This window comes from Sceloporus occidentalis, unplaced genomic scaffold (assembly GCF_023333645.1).
Source record: "Sceloporus occidentalis isolate IW3139 unplaced genomic scaffold, rSceOcc1.0.p SCAF_4, whole genome shotgun sequence".
NCBI classification, from domain to species: Eukaryota; Metazoa; Chordata; class Lepidosauria; order Squamata; family Phrynosomatidae; genus Sceloporus; species Sceloporus occidentalis.
Genome location: NW_028316984.1, coordinates 194,364,642 through 194,389,126, shown reverse-complemented (window position 1 = coordinate 194,389,126; position 24,485 = coordinate 194,364,642). Strand labels below are relative to the sequence as shown.

General features: G+C 41.1%; 1 protein-coding gene across 5 annotated transcripts in view; it reads left to right on the top strand.

The window, feature by feature from the left end:
• SLC38A6 (solute carrier family 38 member 6) overlaps window positions 1–24,485 on the top strand; it is a 78,490-nt gene that overhangs the window by 37,201 nt on the left and 16,804 nt on the right. For all 5 annotated transcript variants that reach the window (XM_089522763.1, XM_089522762.1, XM_089522761.1 and 2 more), the window contains 2 exons: window positions 12,231–12,313; window positions 12,833–12,891. In XM_089522763.1, the coding sequence (XP_089378889.1) occupies window positions 12,231–12,313; window positions 12,833–12,891 (142 nt within the window). The remainder of the gene's footprint in view (window positions 1–12,230; window positions 12,314–12,832; window positions 12,892–24,485) is intronic.

Below are 24,485 nucleotides of genomic sequence, written 5' to 3'. Positions count from 1 at the left end.
CATGTCCTATTAAGTATAATGACATAGCAAAATGGTGTCCCCTATAAAAAATGGAAAGTCAAGGTTTGATATTTGAAATTTATACTTTTTTTTGAACATTTTCAAACCGTATATGCTCGAATCCGTGTATAAAAAATCCGTGTATAAGAAGGGCTGACTGTATATATCAAGAGGAAGGTTGGGCTGGTGTGTTGACTTTCTCTGCACATTTCGTAATGCTGGCATACCTCAGTTAGTGAAGCCCCTCACAAAGAACCTTCTTTTAAAAGTCTTCTTATGCCTCCCAGTCCCCCCCTTTTCCTCATCCTCTGTCTAGCTGAAAGTCTTTTACTTGTATCAACATTAGGAAGCTGATGAATGTGGGCTGGAGAAACACAGTTTTTCACTGTCAGGCTGCAACAATGTTCCTACAGTAAACAATGCAATGATGCTTAAAGTGGGAAAAAGTGGGATTTTACTCTTGCCAACCTTTCTGAATCAGTGTGTGCCTGCCTACAACAGGGAAGATAAACAGTGGCTCCCTCCAGAATCCTTTACTGAGCATGCATGAGTTGCAGAAGGGGGAAAACAGAGAAGCCTACCTTAACACTTCCTCCCAGTATGTCTAAAAGAGAGAGAGAGTGAGCATAGATTTCATAAATGTGGCTACCTAAAGAGAAATTAAAAAAAAAAGATGGAGAGTGGTGAAGGGAAAAATTGTCCTTGCATGCATTTTGGAAGAAGCTATCGTGTTGCCTCTAGAAGGCTAAAAATGTTTTTGTTTACTAATGCAAGGCTTATTTAACCTGGTTGTTTTCCTTTCACATGTGCATATTGTCAGTTTTGGATAAAATGTTTCCTGAAATTTATTGAACAGTTCTTCTTTTTTCTCTTGTAGGAACCTATCCCTATTCTTTCCATTTATTTTTTCCTCTGGTCCCAAAGTTTTTGTTAAAGAAGTAATGCCCAGGAATGCATTTATTTCATTTCCTGAGGTATACCTGTATAGGGGAACATTCAACTATGCATGTTTTCTCTGCTGAGATACAGCAAGTAGTTGGTGTTGAACTAGATTTGAGCACCAATTTCCCCTGAGACCATCCAGTTCTTTTTCCACAACTTTCCTCATACTACTAGATTTGACAGAACTCCATTGATTTCCACCCCCTCACACCCCAGATAATTGTATTTTTTAACTTTGAGGTTTGACACATCCCACCTTTAATCAGTTGTCCTTTAGTTCAATTTTGGGAGACTATTTAAAACAACAAGGTAGATTCTTTGGTCTTGCAGAGTCAGCCCCAAGTCTCACATTATTGGTTTCTGAATTTATTTATTTTTTTAAAAACCACTAGTCTGCTTTCTTCACAAGGTGACTTTTTCTGCCTAATTTTGCACAGAGACTATTTGTCATCTTCATTTTTATGCAGCAGGGTCCAGCTTTGTCCCATCAAGATGTACTTTCATTCCCAGTGGATTCCATTGCTTGTAAAAGTCACCTTGTGTCAGAGGAACCCCGCACCAAATGTGAAACATGGAATCATTTAAACTGCTGCTGTCATGTTACCATGTTAACATATTTTTTAAAACCACAAAGCAAAATTTGGCAGTTACTGAAATTTTAAATATTTTTGTTTTCGCTGAGTAGTTATTAGACTAGGCTTTGGGAAGTGTGCCAGTTTTCATATTTGTTTTATAATTCCTCCAGTTTGGCTGTGCAGCTGCGTTCACTTTGCATTTAGAACTGACTTGGGGAGGGGGAAAAAAAGTGGCTAAGTTTGCTGAGAAAAATGTTCCAACCTTGGAATAGCTTGTTCTTGTTTTGAATAGATTGTAGTTGTGCTCTACTCCTACAATTAAATAGCTCCAGGGTATCTTTTAGTTGTCTTTCTCGTCTCCAGGTTTCAGCAAATTTGAACTCTTACCATAAAACATACTCTGTGAACCATAGGTTAATGCACAACATTTTTAGTAGGCTTTCAGAAAGTCAAATAACAAAGTGTTTTTGATTATGGGTTTTGGTAGTGATGGTGCGGGGGTCATGGTGGACTGAACTCTTAAGATTTTAAGACATAGCTCTATTTAAAATGGGGCTTCTTCAGTTGTTCCCTTGTTATAAAAACGTTAGTCAACCTAGTGTTGCAAGGTTTTCAAAACAGCAATAAGGGACAGTCAAAATTCACAACAAGCAGGCTTGACAATGAGAAAGGAGATATTAACAAGCTTGTATGTTACCTAAGTACCAAATGAAAGTATTGATTCCACTTAATGTAGCTGTGTATTTCTCTGTAAAATTAACATACTGTCCATATTGATAAATTACATGATGCACACATTTCTTTCTTTTTCACGAAGGTTCGACACTGGAAAATACAGAGACATATTGGAAAATACAGTATTTTTTGGCATCTTGTTCAATCCATATAATAGGAAAAACTTCACAACCCTCAAATAGGACACATCCAGTCTAATAAGGGACACCTTCCTATAAGGGACACGCTTTCTAGCCCTCAAATAATAAGGGACACTGGCAACCCTAAGCCAGTTTAGGCTGAAAGTTGTGAGGTTGGACACAGTCCACCAGCCCTGCTTGATAAGTGCTGTAAAAATAATAATCAAGATGTCATTTCTTTTGTCTGTTATCTTGCAGCTAATTATAGTGGGCTCTTGGTATCCACTGGGGTTTGATTCCAGGACCTCCTGCAAATATCAAAATCTGTGGATGCTCCCATTAAAGACAATGGTGTAGTAAAAGGGTGTCCCTTATATGAAATGGCAAAATCAAGGTTTGCTTTTGGGATTTATATTTTTAAAATATTTTTGAGCTGTGGATGGTTGAATCCATGGATAAAGACTCAGTGGATACAGAGGATCAACTGTATCCAAGATGATCAAGTCATGCTCAGAGCTTAATTTCTGGAATGACCAGAATGTTTCGCCTTCATCTAGTTGGTCAGGGCTCCCATGGATACCATTCCGAGAGCTTGGAAAAATTATTTTTTAGACGTACCCAAATCTCAGGGTTGTGTCTCAAAAAGGACACCTTTCCAAACTCTTAAATGCCGTTATGTCTAAAGGCATGCTGATTTCTCCAAACTGTTGCACTGTGCTATCTGAGTGGTATAGCTCAGTGGCCTCTACATACAGTAGAGTCTCTATTATCCAGCCTTCGATTATCCAACATTCCGGATTATCCAACGTCGCTGCTCAGTGATTTCTTTACATTTTCAGAGGACTGAACTGTTTATACAGTACATATTGTACATCACAATGTTGATCAGTGATTTCTTTACATTTTTAAAGGACTGTTTATACATTACAATGTTATTCCTATAATGTTACTGCAACGTTACTTTTACTGTTACTGCAATAAAACTTCAATACGTTTGCAGTTCATAGTGATTTCAAGGCTTTTCTTGGACCCTCCGGATTATCCAACATTTTTGCCTATTCAAATATCAGCCCACCCGTTTGTGTCGGATAATCGAGACTCTACTGTAATTGTTTTCCCAGACTTGTCTAAGCTCTCAGTGGTCTTGGAACAATGTATCCAAAAGACTTATCTGCTGTACATCCGTGCCTATTTATTAAGACCATCCTGTAAAGCCCTATTCAAGAGTGCCTATAGCTTCAGAGCCTAATTGGGCAGTCACAAGTAGCCAGCCTTTTTCTCAGCTATTTGCCTAGTGTTATTACACTGTGTGATTTGTGTTGTTTGTTTGTTTTTTTAAATAACATCATAGGAAAAATTGTTTGTTTGTGCTTCTGGTCAGTAGTGTTGTAACTCTTCATTCAATGTAGCTGCTGATTCTGCTTGTTGTGTTTCGCTGACATCATTAATGGTTTTTTATTTTTCAAGTAGCATTTTGTTGTTGTTAGCAAGTCTTCATAAGCACATATGTGTGAAGAAGCGGGAGGGAAAAAAATGCTCTAACCAACCAAATGGATAGCTTTTTCCAACTAAAATTTTACTCTGATATCCAGAAAGCTATGTGGTTTGGGTTTGCAAGAGAGAGAACTACTTACCTTCACAGGAGCCCTTTATATTATGCAGGCACATAGGTCTGGGTATGCTTCCTCTTGAGTAACAGGGAATTCTGTTGCACCTACATTATATTAGAAGTGAGAGGATCTATGCAATCCAGAGATGGTGCAGAATTGCCTTTTCCCTCCTTGGCAGTTGTACCAAAATGCTCTGTGTGACCAGATCACTGAATCACACAGAAAAATCGCATTCAGTTTCCTTTGTAGGGGGCACTTTGAGCTCAGAAAATTTAATTATCAAGTTAATTTTATTTCCCACAGCACACACTTTGGGAGATGCAGTTCTACTCATCATGGTGCCCTGGCATGCACTACTTGGATTGTTCACTGTTTTGTTATTCTCTGTCTCTCTTCCATCCTGTCCCAGCCATGACTGGCATCTGGACATGCTTGGATAGCCTTATGCTGTAGCTACAGATCTAAGCCATACAGAAAACTCTGTAGGCAGAAGAAAGCGTAATAATTTGTATTGTAAAATTTAAAAATATTAATATTAATAATAATTTAAAAACCTCTTCAGGCTCTTTTACCTATACACAATAAGAACCAAAGCCACCTATGCCAGAACATCAACACACTCCATGGCTCCAATAGCATGCGCCAGATTTGCTGAGGACATCTGGCTGTGCCAAAACTTTCTGTTGCTCCATAATAAACCCTTTATGAGGGAGTCATCTGCAGCGGATGGTCCCAACTGCCAAGGAAAACATTTGGCCAGAGACAGTATTCTAGACCTTATAAAAATAGTTACCAGAGAGAGAGAGAGAGAGAGAGAGAGAGAGAGAGGAGCAAAAAAAAAAAAAAAAAAAAAAAAAGGGGGGGGGGGAGGTGCCAAACCAAAACACCTTAGAAAATTCAAGTTAAATTATTAACCCTTTATTGAGCTTTGTGTGAATTAGCCAGCTCTTTTGAGAGACAATTTCCTTCATTTACAGTCAGTTTTTAATGTCTTTTTTTGGAACCAGCCCTAACCTTGAAAGCTGCTACCTTCTCCAGTAATATTGTTCTTTCCATAACAAATATTTGTAAATTGCTGTATAAGCAAGAAGCATCCTTCCTGCTTTTGTCAACATCAGCCAAAGACTAAGTGCTGATAGGGCAGAATTTCCAATTGCCTAAATAACATTTTGAAAAGAGATTCTTGTTCCCAAGAGCCCTAAATTTCGTTAAGTTAATCTATGATGGAGCAGAACTTTCATGTCTATCTCTTTGCAATGGATTTTTTAAAGTAGAGGAAATGCTTAGAAATGAAAAATGCATAATCCCATGCCAAATCAAAGGCAATGCTTCAAATGTGCACGGAATTGGAGTACTAGGGCAGTGACGGTTATTTTTTTCCCTCCAGTATGAGGACATGATGTGTGGTTTTGAGATCATATTAGGTGTGATTATAATATTTAACTATGATTTATCAATAGAAATATACAAGTTTTAAAATGCTTGGCTCTTTTCTGTTTAAAAAAATGATGTTTATGACTCAGAAATAATGTACTTGAATCAGATCAAGAGCAGCAAAAAGTATCTTGCATACATTCCAGACAGATGAGACAGGAGCTAGTATTGGTTTGCTTATTTATTTTATTTCACAGAGGGAGGAAAAAGATACTGTGGCTGGAATTCATTTTTGATTGCAGTTAAATTAATTGCCTTTTTCTTTTGTCTCTATGTGGCCCCTGAAGATAGAACCCTAGTGCATGCAGAGTAGATGGGAGGGCAGCTTTGTTCTGCCTGGATTAACTGTGCCACTTTAGGGTTGCAGTCCCAAATACCACTGAAACCATGGGATGTATGTCTCAGGAAACACACATAGGATAAACTGTACAAAGAGATAGCATTGGGAAAGATTTATTTTTAGGAAAGTAGAAGAAAACCTGTGTATCAGTTTTCTGCGAAATCTGAGTTCTTTTCCTACAGTATGTCCCTCTCATCTTCTCTGTGCAGAAAAGGTACATTCCAGATGAGTAGATCCTTCTAGGATCTGTTGGTTTATATTTGGGATCTGTTGGTTTAGACCAAGAGTGGGGAACATTTAGTTATCTACACTGGGGTGGACAAAGTATATAACCCCTCCCCTCACCCCAAAATATGTTTTTGTGGCCCTTGACTCCTTCAGATTCCTTAGATTTATTTTCAGAAAAGTAGAAGGAAACCTGTATTTCAGTTTCCTGTGAAATCTGAGTTCTTTTATTACAGTATGTTCTCTCTGGCTCTGTTGTTGTTAACTATCTTTGAGTCATGGAGACCCTATGTATGAGAGACCTCCAAGTCACCTTCCTTCAACCACTCTGCTCAGCTTCTGCAGACTCATGGCCATGGTTTCTCTCATTGAGTCCATCCACCTGGAATGTGGTCTTCCTCTTTTCCAAATGCCCTGCACTTTACCAAGCTATAGTCTTTTCTAGTGAGTCCTATCTTAGAATCACAGAATCATAGAGTTGGAAGAGACCACAACCCCCCTGTCATGCAGGAAATCAAAATCAAAGCATCCCCAACAAATGACCATCCAGCCTCTGTTTAAAGACCTCCAAGGAAGGAGACTCCACTACACTCAGAGGGAGTGTGTTCCACTGTCGAACAGCCCTTACTGTCAGGAAGTTCCTCCTAATGTTGAGGTGCAATCTCTTTTCCTGTAGCTTGCATCCATTGTTCCGGGTCCTGTTTTCTGAAGCAGCAGAAAACAAGCTTGCTCCATCCTCAATATGGCATCCCTTCAAATATTTAAACAAGGCTATCGTATCACCTCTTAACCTTCTCTGATGGGGTGTCCTTCTTTGGAGGTTTTAAAAAAGATGCTGGACGGGCATCTATCTGTCAGGGATGCTTTGATTGAAAGTTCCTGCATGGCAGGGGGTTGGACTGGACTTGTGGTATCTTCCAACTGTATGGAATCCTAGGGCATAAAAGTGGCTCCTTGACCTTCTGCAGTTGTCCCTCTCCTCTGTATGTTTTGGGCTATAACTCTCACATCCTCTTACCGTATCTTTTTGATAACAGGGGCTGATAGGAGTTGCATTCCAAATATCTTTAGGAGCAAAGGTTCCATACCACTATGAGGGGACCAGAGAGAACGCATGCAAAGCCACAGTCTACTTTTGAGCTTGCTGCATATAGAGTTGAGCCAGAGACAATGCTGGTGGGGTGTCATCCAGATAAACCTTCAAGGAGGGCAGTACATTTGTCTAGTGGTGAAAAAGCAGCACCGGCAATTGGAGTAGTTCACTTATTGCTCTGTCCTTTTTATGCCTTTGTATTCCATTTCCCACTTAGCAGAAAGGTTGAAAAGTGTGGTTATAACCACATATCGTTCCAGATTTGTAGCAGTGATGCTGAGACGCTCTCCCCAAAAGATGATTTTTTGGAGTCAGTTGGGGGATTGAGTAATTTTGGAGTCATTTGGAAGCAGTTAAGAGAGAGGATCATTGGAGTGCCTACAAGAGACACAACTACACAAACTGTGTTTTGATTGTAGGTGATTATTACCTTTAAGGTATGTGTGTATGTGTTTCTGTTTCTTTAAGCCACCAGTTGACTTATGGTGACGCCATGAATTTCATAGGCCAGGAGTACTCAGAAGTGGTTTGCCATTGCCTTCTTCTGAAATATAGCCTACAACACCTGGTATTCCTTGGCAGTTCCCCATCCAAGTATTAACCAGGCCTAATCCTGGTTAGCTTCCAAGATCAGACCTGATCTGGTGACTTCAGGGCTTTTAGGTCTGTACCCTTTATGTACATCTTGTGATATTTATAACTACTCAGGCAGGTCAAATATGTATAAAATATTTCTTAGGTCTGCACTGCCCATCTTGTTTCTACAACCACTGCAGGCATACCCATAAATATTAGTGGTCTACTTAACTTGTAATACAATGCCCTGGTCTGTTTATGAGGTGCTAACCATGTTCTCGGCTAAATAAGCCCTGTGTCCAAGGTGTTTATGGGGAACAACCCAAAGAGATGGTGCATTAAGGCCCTTATCAGCTGGCATGCAATTTTAGCAAGGAGGATTTTTAACATGATGTTATTTCAGATGACTTGATAAGTCACACTCTTAAGGTCTCCTGACATCTTTTAAGACGTATTTCTTTTCCTAGAGGAGGAGAACATGTCCCTGTCATGAAGAGACAGTGATGGAAGAAGTTGCATTAGTTGAGGTTCTCATTGCTAAGAATTTCTGTGGCACGTTTCCCAGTGTGCCGTGTGCTTTACAAGTGTCCCTCAACTACCCTCACATCCAGGACATTTTAATAAGTTTTAACTGGGTGTCCATTCTCCTATTCAGAGGGTTCATGAGTGGTAGCTTCTCCACTATATACAATCCTGACAATCAGGTTGCATTGAAAGTGTTGGGGTTTTTTTAAAGAAAAAAGTTAGTATAGAGCTGCAACTATATTTATACATCAATGGTGGAAGTGGAGAAAAATTGTGTCTACACAGTGTTGTCCAGTAGCGCTGTCTCAAGAGGTCAAGGGCCTTTCACATTCTGCTCCATGAGAGCATCATATAGGCCACTCAGCAGCCCACTTTGAAGAATTTGCACAACACCTTGCAGATAAAATTGCTCAGATCCATTCTGTCTTGGATGCTGTAGTTGATACAGGTCCAGTAGATGTAATCTTGGTTCCTGCTGGTCCCAGGTTAATGTATATGTTTCAGTTTGTGGAGTATGTGGTATCTCCAATATTCCTTTTGGGGACAAGGTTCTGGAGCATGTGGTGGTCTTCCAGCTCCAGAGTTTCCTATATGAAATTGATTATCTAGATCCATTTCAGTCTGGCTTCAGACCTGGCTATGGGACAGAGACAGCTTTGGTCACCTTGGTGGATGACTTATGCACCCAACTATATCTCTCCATTTATTTCTCTGTAAGTGTCTCTGTACTAAACCAATCTCTGCTGTTGGTAATAGACTGGATTAATTTAAATTCCTGGTCAATCAAAAGGCAGAAGAGGGAATAGGGAATAACCTGTGTTGGATGGGGTTGCATACCCTGAAATCTTCGGTTCTTAACTTGGGCATGCTTCTGGACTTAGATCCAAGGCGGATGCCCAGATTTCATCAGTGACCAGGAGAGTGTTTGCACAGCTGAAGGGACTGTTATATTGAGGAGGGAGCTGACTTGTTTTCTGCTGCTCCGGAGACTAGGACCCAGAGCAATGGATGCAAGCTACAGGAAAAAGGATTCCACCTCAACATTAGGAAGAACTTCCTGACAGTAAGGGCTGTTCAACAGTGGAACACACTCCCTTGGAGTGTAGTGGAGTCTCTCTCCTTGGAAGTCTTTAAGCAGAGGCTGGATGGCCATCTGTCGGGGATGCTTTGACTGAGAATTCCTGCATGGCAGGGGGTTGGACTGGATGGCCCTTGCGGTCTTACAGCTCTATGATTCTATGCACCAGTTCATTGAGACGTCAGATCTGGCTGGTGACACATGCCTATGACATATGCCTCTCATTTGCATTACTGAAACACACTTGTAGACATGGGTCTGCCTTTGGAAACTGTTTGGAAGCTCTAGCGGGTCCAGAATGCTGTGAGCAGGTTGTTGGCTGGTGTATGTTATAGGAGTCACAGAATCATAGAATTGGAACAGATCCCAAGGGTCATCCAGTCCAACCCCTTGCCATGCAATAACACAGAATCAAGGCAACCCTGACAGATGGCCATCCAGCCCCTGTTTAAAAACCTTCAAGGAAGGAGACTCAATCACACTCCAAGGGAATGAGTTCCACTGTCAAACAGCTTGTACCATCAGGAGGTTCATCCTAATGTTTAGGTGGAATCTCTTTTCCTGTAGCCTGAATCCACTGCTCTGGGTCCTGTTCTCTGGAGTAGCAGAAAACAAGCTTGCTCCATCCTCAAAATGACACCTCAGCAAATACTTAAATAGCAATATCATGGCGGGTTATAGACCGCCCATTTGGGGCGGTCTGCACCCGCCCCTTTCCCCGGTGTATCAGGGCCTCAGCGTGCAGAGCGGCAGCCACTGAAGCCCCGATCCGCCGCTTTTCAGGCTGCGGGGAAGCAGCAAAACGCCGCTTCCCCGCAGCCTGAAAAGGGGTGTCCCTGGGGCTTCAAGCCCCAAGGACACCCCGCGGCGGCGGGGAGAAGGAGAAAGGGGCCGCTTGGCCCCTTTCTCCATTGCTTCGCTGGGCGCAGCCGTCTGAAGGCTGTGCCCAGCGAAGCAAAGCGCCGCCGCAAACCAGGAAGGAGCTCCGAAACGGAGCTCCTTCCTGGTCCGCAGAAAGGGCGCCCTAGGCGCCCTGGCGCGGACCGACGACGTCACGTCCGTGCCGCCCCGTGTAGAGGCGGCACAGTTGTGACATTGTCATGGCGGCCCCCATGTGGAAGGGGGGCCGCCATTTTGTACGGACTCAGTCCGTACTAGGGTTAGGGGGGTGCGGAAGCACCGCACCTTCCTAATCCTAGTACGGACTGAGTCCGTACTTTAATGGCGGTTTGTAACCCGCCTGAATCACCTCTTAACCATCTCTTCTCCAAGTTAGACATACCTAGCTCCCTAAGTCTCTCCTCATAGGACATGGTTTCAAAAACCCTTCACCGTTTTGGTCACCCTCCTCTGGACACTGGAGTCATATAAACCCCTTTCTAAAACATCTCTGCTGATCTGTTTCTGGGCAGAATTCAAAGTGCTGGCTATGACCTTTAAAGTCTTTTGGTCTACACTATTTGAAAAACTGTACAGTATCTCCCTGTATGAGCCTGGCCATGTTATAAGATCTGTGGGGGAAGGCCTTTTCTTGGTCCCACCACCATCCCAGGCATATCTGGTAGCTGCTTCCAGTTTTATGGAATTCTCTTTCCAGGAAGGTCCAGTTGGCCCCCTTCTTGCTCTCTTTTTGCCAGCAGGTTTTATTTAAAGAAGCGTTTGGCTTTTAGTGTGTGAAATAGGTAAATATTTTACTGGGGGCTGTAGTGTTTTTAACTTTGTTTTTTAAGTAACTTTAAATACTGGTTTTAACTTGTTTTTAATACTCTTCTTAACCTGTGCCTTTTAAACATAAATTTAGTTTAATTGGATTTTAACTTTTGTACTAACAGTTGTTTTGTGCTTTTAAAATACGTACGCCACCTTGGATCCCATGTTGGGGGAAAAAGAAGGATATCAATTGAGTAAATAAATAAATAAATATCCTAGTAATTTTTATTATCTTGCCCACCACTAGAAAATACCTGAATTAAAAGGTATAAAGGGACCCAAAACTGTTATCAAAGCTTAGAATACATGATTTTAAAAAGCAATTTATTTGGGATTGTAAAAATATTTATATTTGGGTATTTTATTTTTTATTTTTTGTTATGAAGTAAATTGAAAATGGCATTAAAACAAGGGTTCACTGATTAGATTATATGTGTCCATCGGTCTCCACTGGATGACCAAAAGTCAGGTGTCCACTTGGACACATAACTGTTACTTAAAAAGGTCTTGCTTACATCTACCCTGTGGAATAAATTAGGATGAAAAACACTAATTTGCTCATGGCTTCTAAGGTCCAAACACACTGCAGAAATAATCCAGTTTGAGACCGCTTTAATTGTCCTACCTCAGTGCTAGGGATTCCTGGAAATTGTAGTTTATTGTGGCAGCAGAGCTTTCTGACAGCTTTCTGTCTTGCAAAACTACAGTTCCCAGAATTCCCTAGCACTGAGACAGGCATTTAAAGTGGTCTCAAACATGATTATTTGGATCTAAGTTTCCTTTTCATTAAGCAGATAGTGTAACTGTATCCAATTGAACAATTTAATCATTGTTTAAATAAGTGTGTGTAGTTTGTTTTTTTTTGCTTGCCATGAATCAGCTACTACATATTACTGCATGGAACATGTCATTCATTAATTGGGTAGTAGAGTTTATTTATTCTTAAACTGAACATATTTACTCTCAAGCAAATCCTGCTGAGTTTGATGAGATTCACTTCTAAATTGGTAGGCAGCCTAAGATTGCCTTAATTAGGTGACAGCCTTTCTGACCTATAAACAATGTATGGGAAACGGTAAGATCACGTTTTTGAAGCATCAAATGCAGCCATTAAAACACTGACTTCTAAAAGCAATTTTGTAGAAAACAAAAGAAAATAATTTATTTTTTAAGAATCTCTATTTCTTAAATATTTAAGGGGGGGGGGCTCAGTGTTCAAGAAGAAAACATTGGGCATTAAACTACGCTTGTTTTATCTCTTCTGATAGCTCCTGGTACCTTGATGGTAGATTGCTGCTTCTGATTACCTCCATTTGTGTTGTCTTTCCTCTAGCACTTCTTCCTAAAATTGGTAAGTAATTTTAAAGGGGGCCTTATTGCTGTCATAATTACATAATTACTTCTCTTTTAGTAGCAGTTTAATTGAGGGGTTTAAAAGAAACCTGTAATGGGTTGTTGCTTTTAAAAGAAAAAGAAAAGAAATTAAAACAAAAATTGGGGTGGGGGGGGTGGGGGGGGTAAATGGATTTATTTGCAGCCTTGCTGTTCAATCAGCCTTGCCTAGTTAACCTATTACTGAGATTGCAATAGTATTTTGTCTGCTCTACTAAAATAAAACCTTTACAGCAGAACATTAAAGAGCTGCATTTACTTATAGCATGCCATTAGTGGTAAGCCAGTTCTAATTCTGCCCTGCAAAACTACATAAATGATCTGTGACAGGCAAGCTGGAATGTTGTTATTCTGAGTCTTAAGCCCCAGATACCAAGCCCTGTAATGGAAAACATACCTACAACGTGAAGCACTTTTAGCTCTACATCAAGATCACTTTCCTTATAAATTGCCTCTTATTTTTACTGTTATTTTACAGGCTTTCTTGGCTACACAAGTAGTTTATCATTTTTCTTTATGGTGTACTTTGCTCTTGTGGTAAGTCTTAAAAAAACCCCAACAACACCAAAAAACCCAACCCATATCACTGCTTAAGTTATGTTTTCTTATTATTTTGATAGATTTCAGAGTTCCTTCAAAACGGATGTCTGCTCATTTAAAACTTGCCTCTAAAACCAAAGTATTCCTTCTGCTGTCCTTTATGTGTGGTATGTGTGTGTTGTTGCAGTTGGATAAGTTTGGCTAAAATGAAAATCAGGAATATGAAAAAAAAATACTGTCGTTAATTTTTGGACTGTAGAAAACCAGCAAAGCATATTTTGTTTTGCTGACAAGGTAATGAAAAATATTAGCCTGTGTGCCTCCCAATGTCCCCCCTTCCTTCCTCTATGTGTGGAATGGAATTTTTTCGTCTTTCTTTCCAACCACCATTTAATGCAACTCGTGCAGAAGAAAATGTCATATATTCCAAGTAAATTGAATGTACGTTAGTTTAATAATGAAAAAAACAAGAAGCAGCAAAACTCTTCTGAGCAATTTAATATATAGATATTAATATATCAAAGACCTTATTCTTTCCAGCTGAAAGGATTCCCCCCCTTTCCCTCTCTCTCTATCTCTCTCTCTTTCCCTGTGCCAACTAGGGCATTTCAGTGGTGATATTTACAGCCATTGATTCCTATGTGATATATGGAAAACTAAAGCCTGGAACACATTTGTTTTGGATTTGGGTTAGTAGTGCTTTTTGAAAACAAGAGAATATGTAGAAATAGAATAGCTTTTTAGGAAAATAAAAAATATAGTACATTTCAGCATGATTCTGTCTCCAAGATTTGCATTGATACCCATAATGGTTCTCTGTGCAGCTGCCATAAATTTTAAAGGGTTTAAAAAAAGGTTTTATTATTCCATATTCTAGCAGATATACATGCAGATCTCTGTCTGATTCTTACAGTGCTGCCATACAGGAGTCTTTATTTCAACACTGTTCTAAGATGTGCTGATGTCTGCCAATTCAGACAGTATTAAAATGGGATTGGATAAATTCATGTAACTTCTGGCTATTAATGGGTGCATCTACACTGTAGAAATTATGCCCTTTGACACCACTTTAGGTGCTTTAACCCCATCCTATGGAATACTGGGATTTGTAGTTTTATCAGATCTTTCCACAGCTCTGCCCAAGTGTGCTGGTGCCTTACCAAACTACAAATCCCAGGATTCTGTAAGATGGAGCCATAGCAATTACAGGGCTGTGAAACTGCATTATTACCCAATGACTCTGGGCTCTCCTCAAGTGTCAAAAACAGTATGCATCTGTATATGAATTGCTAGGGAACATAAATAGGAGAGTGTTTTGGCTGTCATGTCCTATTTGTGCACTTCCTGGAGGCAAATATTTGACCATCATGTGAGCAGAATACTGACTAAATCAGCCTTTGATTGGATGCAACATGGCTCCTCTTCCGTTCTTAGATTCCCTTGCACATCAAAAGTAAGTTATATCTAAATTAACTTCAGAGTGTATTGAGGACATATGTAAATAAGCATGCTCTTTAAATCTAAGGACCGGTGGGCAGTTTACAACCTAGTTATCACAAATAGGCCTCCAGCCCTTGTTTCATGGCTCCCTCCAAATTGCCCTATGTACAGAAGGAGGAACTGGCAAAACCACCCCTGAGCATCCCTTGACTAAAGAAGCCCTGTGAAATTTATGGGGCCACCATAAGCCGATCCAGGACTTGAAGGTACACACAGACGCAGAGACTGTGTAGGTTTCTGCTATCTGCAGACTCTTCAAAAGCAACTGTAACAGTGTAAAGTCATTGTGTTGTTTTTCAGTGCTGGCCAGTTTTACAGTAATTTTTTCTTTGTAGCAGCAGGAAACTTTTACACACATACCTTAACATGCAAGGAGATAGTCTACCTTTAAGGAAGAGAGAGTTAGTGCTGCAAGGTGGCAGAGCTAGACAAGAACATGAATTGCTAAGGAAACGTTGCCTTCTTCCTGCACAGTTGTTTCTGTGTTAAAGTTTGGAGTAGTTTGTGCATTAAGCTAGAGTTGTGATTGCTTCTTCTCATGCAAATCCAAGAGACCACAAGAGCCACCCAGTCCAACCCCCTACCATGCAGGGACTCTCAATCAAAGCATCCTTCACAAATACGCATCCAGCCTCTGTTAAAGACCTCCAAGGAAGGAGACTCCACCACTCTCCAAGGAAGTGTCTTCCACTGTTTAACAGCCCTTACTGTCAGGAAGTTCCTCCTAATGTTGAGGTGCAATCTCTTTTCCTGGAGCTTGCATCCATTGTTCTGGGTCCTGTTCTCTGGAGCAGCAGAAAACAAGCTTACTCCCTCCTCAATATGACATCCCTTCAAATATGTAAACAGAGCTATCACATCACCTCTTAACCTTCTCTTCTCCAGGCTAAACATCCCCAGCTCCCTAAGTCATTTCTCATAAGGCATGGTTTCTAGAGACCCTTCACCTTTTTAGTCACCCTCCTTTGGACACGCTCCAGTTTCTCAACATCTTTTTTGAATTGTGGTGCCCAGAACTGGACACAGTATTCCAGGTGGGGCCTGACCAAAGCAGAATATAGTAGCACTATTACTTCTCTTGATCTAGACACTATACTGCATAATAATATATATTGCATAATTGTCACTTGCTATTTGATGTTCCTTTGTTGCCTGTTTTATTGAATCATTTCCTGTATTGCTATGTCCTCCCTCCAGTCCATCTCCCCTGATCCAGGCCTCGGAGGTATAGAAGAACTGTTGGCCCTCATCCCCTTCCCCTTCTCCTTTTGTGTTGTGTCTTTTTAGATTGTAAGCCTTAGGGCAGGAAACCGTCCAATTAAAAAGATTGTATGTACAGCGCTGTGTAAATTTACAGCACTTTATAAATAAAGATTAGTAGTAGTAGTAGTAGTAGTATACTTCTATTGATGCAGCCTAAAAGTACATTGGCCTTTTTAGCTGCTGCATCGCACTGTTGACTCATGTTCAACTTGTGGTCTACTTGGACTCCTAGATCCCTTTCACATGTAGTCTCGTTCAGCCAGGTGTCCCCCATCCTATATCTGTGCATTTTGTTTTTCTGCCCTAAGTGCAGTACCTTACATTTTTCTGTGTTGAATATCATTTTGTTAGTTTTGGCTCAGCTTTCCAGTTTATTCAGGTCATTTTGAATTTTGATCTTGTAGTCTGGGATGTTAGCTACTCCTCCTAATTTGGTGTCATCTGCAAATTTGATAAGTATGCCCCTAATTCTGTCATCCAAGTCATTGATAAAGATGTTGACCATTGTTGAGCAGCCTTTGTGTTTGGCTGGACAACCAATTACAAATCCATGTAACAATTGCCTTGTCTAGCCCACATTTTACAAGCTTATTTCCAAGAATGTCATGGCGAATCTTGTCAAAAGCCTTGCCAAAATCAAGATATACTGTAAGATAAATCGTAATGACCACACCAGAAGTGAGAGCAGCATGCAGTTTTTTTACTCTCTGAGAAAACGCCAAGAGATTGGCATCAGAGTGTGGCATAAAGTCAGTGTGTTTCTTGCATGAGTTTCTTTTGTTAAAACCATATAAGAAGAAGTTGTAATGAAGAATCAACCAGTTACCAGCCCCTTGGGATCTCTGTTCATATTCCCTCATTTTTGAAGCCTGTGGCTTATGCTTATTCCTTTACCCATCCTTCCTTTTTCTTTAGCACCTTCATTCAGTTTGTTTTGTTTAATAAAAATTCAGGAAAAATAAAGGCTGGCATGCTGTTGATTCATCCCAGCTAAGTAAACCCATTCACTCAATCGCTGAATGGTGAGTTGACACATAGATAAAGCTAATGAACTCAATAGGTCTATGCTAGTCGGCACTAATAGAGAATTTAAGACATAGATAATAAATTTTTGTAAGGTTTTCATTGTACTGTGCTTTTAGACTGTAAGCCACTTCAAGCTCCAGTTTTAGAAGGAAAGCAGGATACAGATGATGGTGATGATGATGATTGCTTGGAATGAAATCCCGATTCAGCTGTGAAGCTCACTAGATGACACCAAGCCTGTTTGCATTCTTTTGCTTAATCCAATTCATTAAAAAATAGGTACAGGTATATGCACCATTATAATCTTCTTGAAGAGTGCGATAACAAAAAATTAAAACAAAAATGAAAATCCAAAGTGGTCAAGCAGCTTCCTGCAAAGGGGAGTTCTCAGTTCACCCGCAATCCCTGTTGTTGCAAAGTATATGCTTCTGTTAAAAAGAATGGGTTAATCCACACAAAATCTGTGATTAAGAAGTGATAAAGTCTGTTTATGTGGGCAAGAATTACAGCCTTCCCATCTTCTCTCTGTTGTTGTCACCCCTGCAGCTGTTTGGGGCCTTGAGTGCATCGATTAGCTGGGTTGCCCCCATTATTTTGGATTCACCTTAAGCAAACAACCCCTAGACAAATGGTTGACCCTCCTCCTCTTTCCTTTCGCCCAGGATGTGATTAATAACCTCCTGCTGTGTAGTCTGGCTTGCTGTGTCAGGTTTTTTGTTCTCAGGGAGTGTTGGTGGTAGGCTTTTAATGACTTGAACTAAACATCAATCTGGTAATGAGGGGCCGTGTGTGCTATATCTTTTAATTTTAAAACCTATCTTTACATTTGAAGAAAACCAAGGCAAGTGATAACAAATAGGTGCAGATAATGAACAAGGAGACCATCTGCACTGCAGAAATAATCCAATTTGACACCACTTGAACTGTGATGGCTCAAAGCTGTGGTATTCTGGAACTTACAATTTGTTTTGGCACCAGAGTAATCTGATGTCCAAAATACGCTGCAGAAATAATCCAGTTTGAGACTGCTTTAACTATCCTGGCTCAGTGCTAGGAATTCTGGGAACTCTAGTTTTGTGAGACATTTAGCCTTCTCTGTGAGAAAGCTCTGATGCCACAATAAACTACAATTCCCAGGATTCCCTAGCACTGAACCAGGACAGTTTTAAAATGGCCTCAAACTGCATTATTTCTGCAGTGTGTTTTGGACCTGACAGAGTCTAAATTTTTGACAAAACTACAATTCCCAGATTTCCATGGCACTGAGTCATGGCAGTTAAAGGGGTGTCAAACTGGATTATTTCTGCGGTGTGGATGCAGCCCGAGCAGAGTAATTGGGTATTATATTTTGCTAACCCTAACTGTTGTTATCTACCCTGGAGTAGATAAGAGTAGAAATGAAAGAAAATGAATGAAATAATAGTTATATTTATAGAAGAGTTGCTTCTCCTTCCCTGTCATCTGGCCAGGTTTGGTATGCAGAAAATCACTGCTTTTGTTTTGGAATAATCAGGAAAGCCTCCTTTGGCTTGCATTGACTTGCATACAAGCCTTGAATAATGTGTGCTGCTTTATTTTTCTTTCCCTTTTTTTTAAAGATAAAAATCTGGAAAAGACTGTCCAGCAAAAATGTTGTCCACTATGTGAGACAACTAGCCCATTAAGGCATTGAAGCATGTGATAAAATCAGATTTCAAAGCTGTCAACAGAACTCCCTAAGGGCAATGTCTCTCAAAAACTCCAAAATACTTCTGCAAAGGCTAGGAGATAATAATCTTCTGCAGCTTGATCCAAAGTAGTAGTAGGAGGAGGAGCCTTTTAGGTGGAAAGGTGCTGCAAGATTTCTGTACGTACTTAGTACGCTGCAGGACACAGCTCCAGCTGCACAGTACTTTCAATCCTGTTGGTTCAACCATCTTGAATCCCATTTTGGGGGAAAGGCAGGATATCAATCAAATAAATAAATAGTTTAGCTCTACAATGCTCAGAATTTACCATCTAGTGATGGCCGTGCTGGACAAGTTGTTGTAGTCCCCAAAAGTAACTTTTCAAAGTTCTGGAGATTTTTGTTGTTGTGTACCTTCAAGTTGTTTCTGACTTATGGTGATCGTATCACAGGGTTTTCCTGACAAAATATGTTCAGAGCTAGTTTGCCATTTCATAGCTGTGACACTGAGAGTGTGTGACTTGCCCAAGGTCACCTAGAGGGGTTCCATGGCTGAGCAGGGATTTGAACCCTGGTCTCCCAATGTCCAGCAATCAGATACACCATGCTGGCTTTCTCTTTCGGTTAGTTGCCATCTAGTAAACATCTAAATTGGTCCTGTGCATGTTTATGAGCAAATTCCACTGGTTTTGATGGGTCTTGTTCTCCAGTAAGAGTTGAATATATAGTAGGCCCTCCACTTTGCTGGGGTTAGGGGCACAAGACCCCCATGAAAGTGGAAAAACCAGAAATAAAATACTCGCTATTTTTTTAATATGAGAGACTAATCTGAGAGAACACCTCCTTAGGAATCTCTAGGTCCTCTAGTGCAACTCTATAGTCAACATCTGCCAGACATTGCCCATAGATTTGCGCGGAAGGACCTATAAATGCCTACAGAAATCTTCTCTGGGAATCTCTAGGTCCTCCAGCACAACATCTGTTTGAATAATCAAATCTGTAAAAGTCAAAGCCACAAATGTGGAGGGCTGATTATAATTGTCGTGTTAGTTTTCCTTCCTTATTTAACTTCCAGGTGAACAGCATTATTATTATTATTATTATTATTATTATTTGTTTGACTAACTCCAGTATCATTTATTGACCAGAACTCAGAATGTGGATCCTGTTCTTTAATATCCATCTCCACTGAGCCCTCCTAGCTTCACTAATACTGATCCAGAAAGTTTTCTTTCTAGGGCGCGTTACAGACAAGCCAATGAGACACCGTCGTTATGCGCGAGGGGCGGTGCTTCCTGATGCGTATTGCCCCTCACGCGTAATGAGTACGTCAAAATGGCAGCACTGCATACAGATGGGTGCTGCCATTTTGACGTCATGGACGCACAGCATCCGGACATCGCACGCCAGAAGTGGCGCCACGAGTGCGCACCTCGCGCCTTGCGGCGCCTCTTCCAGGTTGCAGGAAGAAGCCCCATTTTGGCGCTTCTTTCTTGCTGTACCCGGGAACCATGCGGTTTGGCTGCTGCGGTTCCCAGACGCAGCAACCGGCAGCAGCGCGAGACCGCCCGTTTGGGGCGGTCTGTAACACGCCCAAGGTTTCTTATGAACCTGAAACCATCTTATATACCCTAAAGTGCCTGTATGGCACGTTAAGAGCCAAAGTGATTCTGTATGTGTATGTATGTATCCCCCATAAATATTTTATTGCTATGTATTAACCATAATGTACTTTTACAATCAAAACAGCAAAAAGAAAGGAAATAAATCCTGTGTACAGTATTTATTTTAAATTCCATTTGCCACACTGAAATTCTGTGAGGCAAGTTAAATGTAGTTTGGTTTTCCCATCTAATTATTTTTGAAGCTAGGGAAAAAAACTTCATGTTGAGAGACATTTGCACAACATTTCCTGCTATCGATACAATTGTATTCTGTTCAAGCAGGGGGGAAAACCCTATACCAGACATATGGAAGCAATACTTTTGCCGTAATTTTCTATTATCGGTTTCTAGAACAAACCACCTGTTTAGATTCTTGCCTATGAGAACAAATGCTCACTCACTATGGCTACAGATACAGGATTGGATCATCAAGTGGGCTGAAATCCCACTTCAATTGGGGATTGCCCCTGGGTGGTCTTGTCCTGTTTCCCATCTTTATTGTAGGAGATAATCTACATTGCAGGATTATTGAGGGAGTGAATGTCCTAAGGATGACGAAACCTGGAGACCTTATTAGCACCAGCAACACCCCCTTCCTGCCAGCAGGGAAAAGATTTTTTTAAATAAAGTTTATTAAGTATTAAAAAAGAGACAAAAACTAACATTAAACATAAACAAAACACAATAATATCCATTCAACATCTGCAATCAAATTGGAGAGCAATCTAATACATCAGATTTGTGAGGGTCACTTATATTTCACAATCAGAGGTTTCATTTATAATAGTTTCTAACATTCCACTCCTTATCCTATCTTGAAGTTAGCTAACCGCTCCTAATAACTTTCTAAGCTCTTCTTACACAGCAGGGAAAAGAATTTAAGCAGACCTTTGGCTCTTAACGTACTGTGAAATTAGGGTCTTTTAATGCGATGTGTTCCATTTTTATCCTTTTCACTGTATTAAAATATTTTAATTTAATTTAATTTAGTCTTCTTTCTTACCCACCTCTTCCCAAGGCTTGAGGTGGCGTACAACATGGATTAATACACATAAAGTAATTTGAATACTATTAAAATGCATAAACCCAAAGCACACTGAAATTATCCAGCATAAAATATCCTACATTTTTAATGGCTTAAGCTTTTGTATCAAATAAGTTTTAATTGTACTCGATTTTAATCTGTTGTACTCTGGCTGGGTCCCATACTGGGAGAAAGGGGGAAACGTTAATTAATTAATTAAAATTATTTGTACACTAAATGTTCACTAGAACTATGATGTTAGAATATGGAGTGCTGATATGACAAGATGTCCCACAATGCAGCACCTCTTTTTTGAGATCTTCAGTATTCTATCATCATCTTTCTCCTCTTTCTACCTTTCCTCTGGCTTCAGATAAACATTTGCTGGCTATAGTAATTTTGGATAGTAGACATCTCCCAGCGAAGGTGGGGAACAAGGTCTTTTGAATTTAATTGTTTTTTTGGGGGGGGCACAAAAGCTTTCCATTGGATACAGCTGTGAAGGTTCGCAAGGTTTTGACTAGTGTTAGTAGTATTAATTGTTACGATATATTCTTTTGTCAAAGAGTGTACAATTGAGCACTGAAGTTAGGATCGTCCAAGGCATAGTATCCCCCATCATCCTATATGGATGTGAGAACTGAACAGTGAAGAAATTGAATAGAAAGAGAATTAATTTGAGATGATTTGCTGGAGAAGAGTGCTGAGGATACCATGGACAGCCAAAAAGACAGCAATTGGGTCCTAGAAGAGATCAGGCTGGGACCCTCCCTGGAAACCAAGGCCCTGTTCAGACGGGCCATTTTGTACGTACTCCTTACGTACTAGGGTTGCCTGGGGATGTCTCTTTTAGACGCCCACAACCCTAGTACGTAGAGTACGTACAAAATGGCGGCGCCCTGTTCACACGGGCGCCGCCATTTTGACATAACATCTGTGTCATGTCCAAATGGTGCGGCGCGGACGTTATGTCTTCACACCACTGAAGGGTGCTTGTAGCACCCTTTCAGCGGCACCAGAAGGAGCTCCGTTTTGGAGCTCCTTCTGCCGGATGTATCGCTGGCTTGGCCTTTAAACAGCCGCGCCAGCGATACAGAGAGAAAAGGCCCAAGTGGCCGTTTAAAGGCCGCACCAGCAATACATCCAGCAGAATGAGCTCCAAAACGGAACTCTTTCTGGCACCACTGAAAGGGCGCCAGAAGTGCCCTTCAGCGGCGCAAAGATGTAACGGCCACGCCGCGTCATTTGGACGTGATGCGGCCGTTACGTCAAAATGGTGGTGCACGTGTGAACAGGGTGCTGCCATTTTGTACGTACTCCGTACGTACTAGGGTTGCAGGCGTCTAAAAGAGACGCCCCCAGGCAACCCTAGTACGTACGGAGTACGCACAAAATGGCCCATCTGGACAGGGCCTTGGTTTGCAGGGAGGGTCCTAGCCTGGAAAAGCGGCAGATCGGGGCCTCCAGGGGCTGCTGCTGTGGCAGCTGAGGCCCCGATCTGTCGGGAAAAGGGATGGGTGCAGGCCACCCCAAAGGGGTGGTCTGTACACCGCCCAAGATGACTAAATTGAGGCTGTTTAGTTTGACCACATAATGAGAAAGCATGAATCACTCACTGGATAAAACAATAATTCTAGGAAAGGTGGAAGGCAGCAGAAAGAGAAGGAGACCACATACAAGATGACTAGACTCAGTCCGGGAGGGCAGGACCTTGAGCTTGTAGGACAGGAGTAGAAGAGTTGAGGACAGGAGGGCTTGGAGTTTGCCATGAATTGGAATTGATTCAAGGGCAGTTAACAACATAAAATATTTTGTCAACCTACTTTAGCTGTATGTGCAGTATTAATTAGTTACAGTTATATTTCATCTTTCCTCCTGGAAGTTCAAGGCAGCATAACCTGGGTCTCCTCATCCTCCCTTTCTGCTCACATCAACCCTGGTAGATAGGTCACTGAGAAAGAGTGCCTGGCCCAGTGTCACACAAAAAGTTTCATAGCTGATGGGAGACTGGAATCAGGATCTCTCAAGTCCTGGTCCAGCACTCTAACCTATCCCTTCATTTATCTTCCAGGTACTACACCACACTGTCATTGTTCTGAGTTTATAATCTTCTGGGTCCTAATTCTCAAGCAGTAGACGATGTAGTAAATCTGTCTGGATTGCACCATTTCAGACACCAGCTGAAGGCTCTCTTCTCTAGACAGAATGTCCCCTCACCCCTACCCCATATAAATTTAAAAATAAACATTCCAACACACAGCAAAATAGCCCACCAGGAAACAGTCTAGCCTAGAATTCTACTCTCTGACTTGCAAGACCGCCCCCCTTGCCCAGGGAATGTTGTATCTAGAAGGTCACATGCATTTGCCCTCCCCAAAGGCCTTTTTCATTATACAGCCCAAGCACATGTTGCTATTTCTGAGATCTGCACCTGGCATAAACACGGTTCTGTTCTAAAATATCTCCCTTTTCAAAGGTTCATGCAGAACAGGAGTGGTTCCTTCCGAGGTCTCCTTCTCTCTCACTCTCCAGCACAGTCTACCAATATTTTCACTCTTCCTCTGACCTTAGCAGACAGTGGTAGACTGCCTTACATGAGGGCATTGCCCCCCAAAAAATTATAATTCTTCTCCCCCATGGAATTTTTCTTTAGTCCTCAAATTTCTAGTACTTCAGAAATTGAAAACTTCAGTTGAGAGTTTAGAAATACAGTGTAGGCATCCAAAGGAAAGGGGCAAAGTGATCAAGGGAATGTTGAACACAGCAATTGAAAAAGGTCTAGGATGGTATTTGCGGTTATCAACATCGTACTCTCTGCAGTGCTAGAAATTTGAGGAGCGAAAGAAAATGTCATTCAGGTGGGGGCAGAATTTTTATTGGGGCAATATTTTCATTGCAGCCCCTTCCTTCCCATAACCATACCCTTACCTTCCTTCCTTCTTTTCTTTTCTTTTCTTTTTTTTTGATATGTTCAAACACACTGGCACAAAGTTCTCTCACTGTGCTTGGCAAATTGAGTTTCCCAATCCTGTGCCCACATGGATACCCTCTGGAGAAATTTAAGTTTCTGGGGACAATTGCCACTTTGCTCTTGTACACACCCAGCCTTTTGTAAGGCTGTATCCGCACTGCAGAAACAATCTGATTTGACACCACTTTAACTGCCGTGGCTTGATGCTTTGGAAATCCAGTGATTATTGTTTGTTGTGGCACCAGAGTGGAGCGGAGGGGACAAATTACAGTCCCCAGAATTCCATAGCATTGAGTCATGGCAGTTAAAGTGGTGTCAAACCAGATTATTTCTGCAGTGTGGATGCATCCTAAAAAGTTTTGTTTTTTTAAGATGGGGGGAGACATACTGTACAGCAACAGCATTTAGGGATGCTAGGAGGACCCAAACCTGTGCCTAGTGTTGCAGACATAGCAACAACATTCAAATAGGCATAAT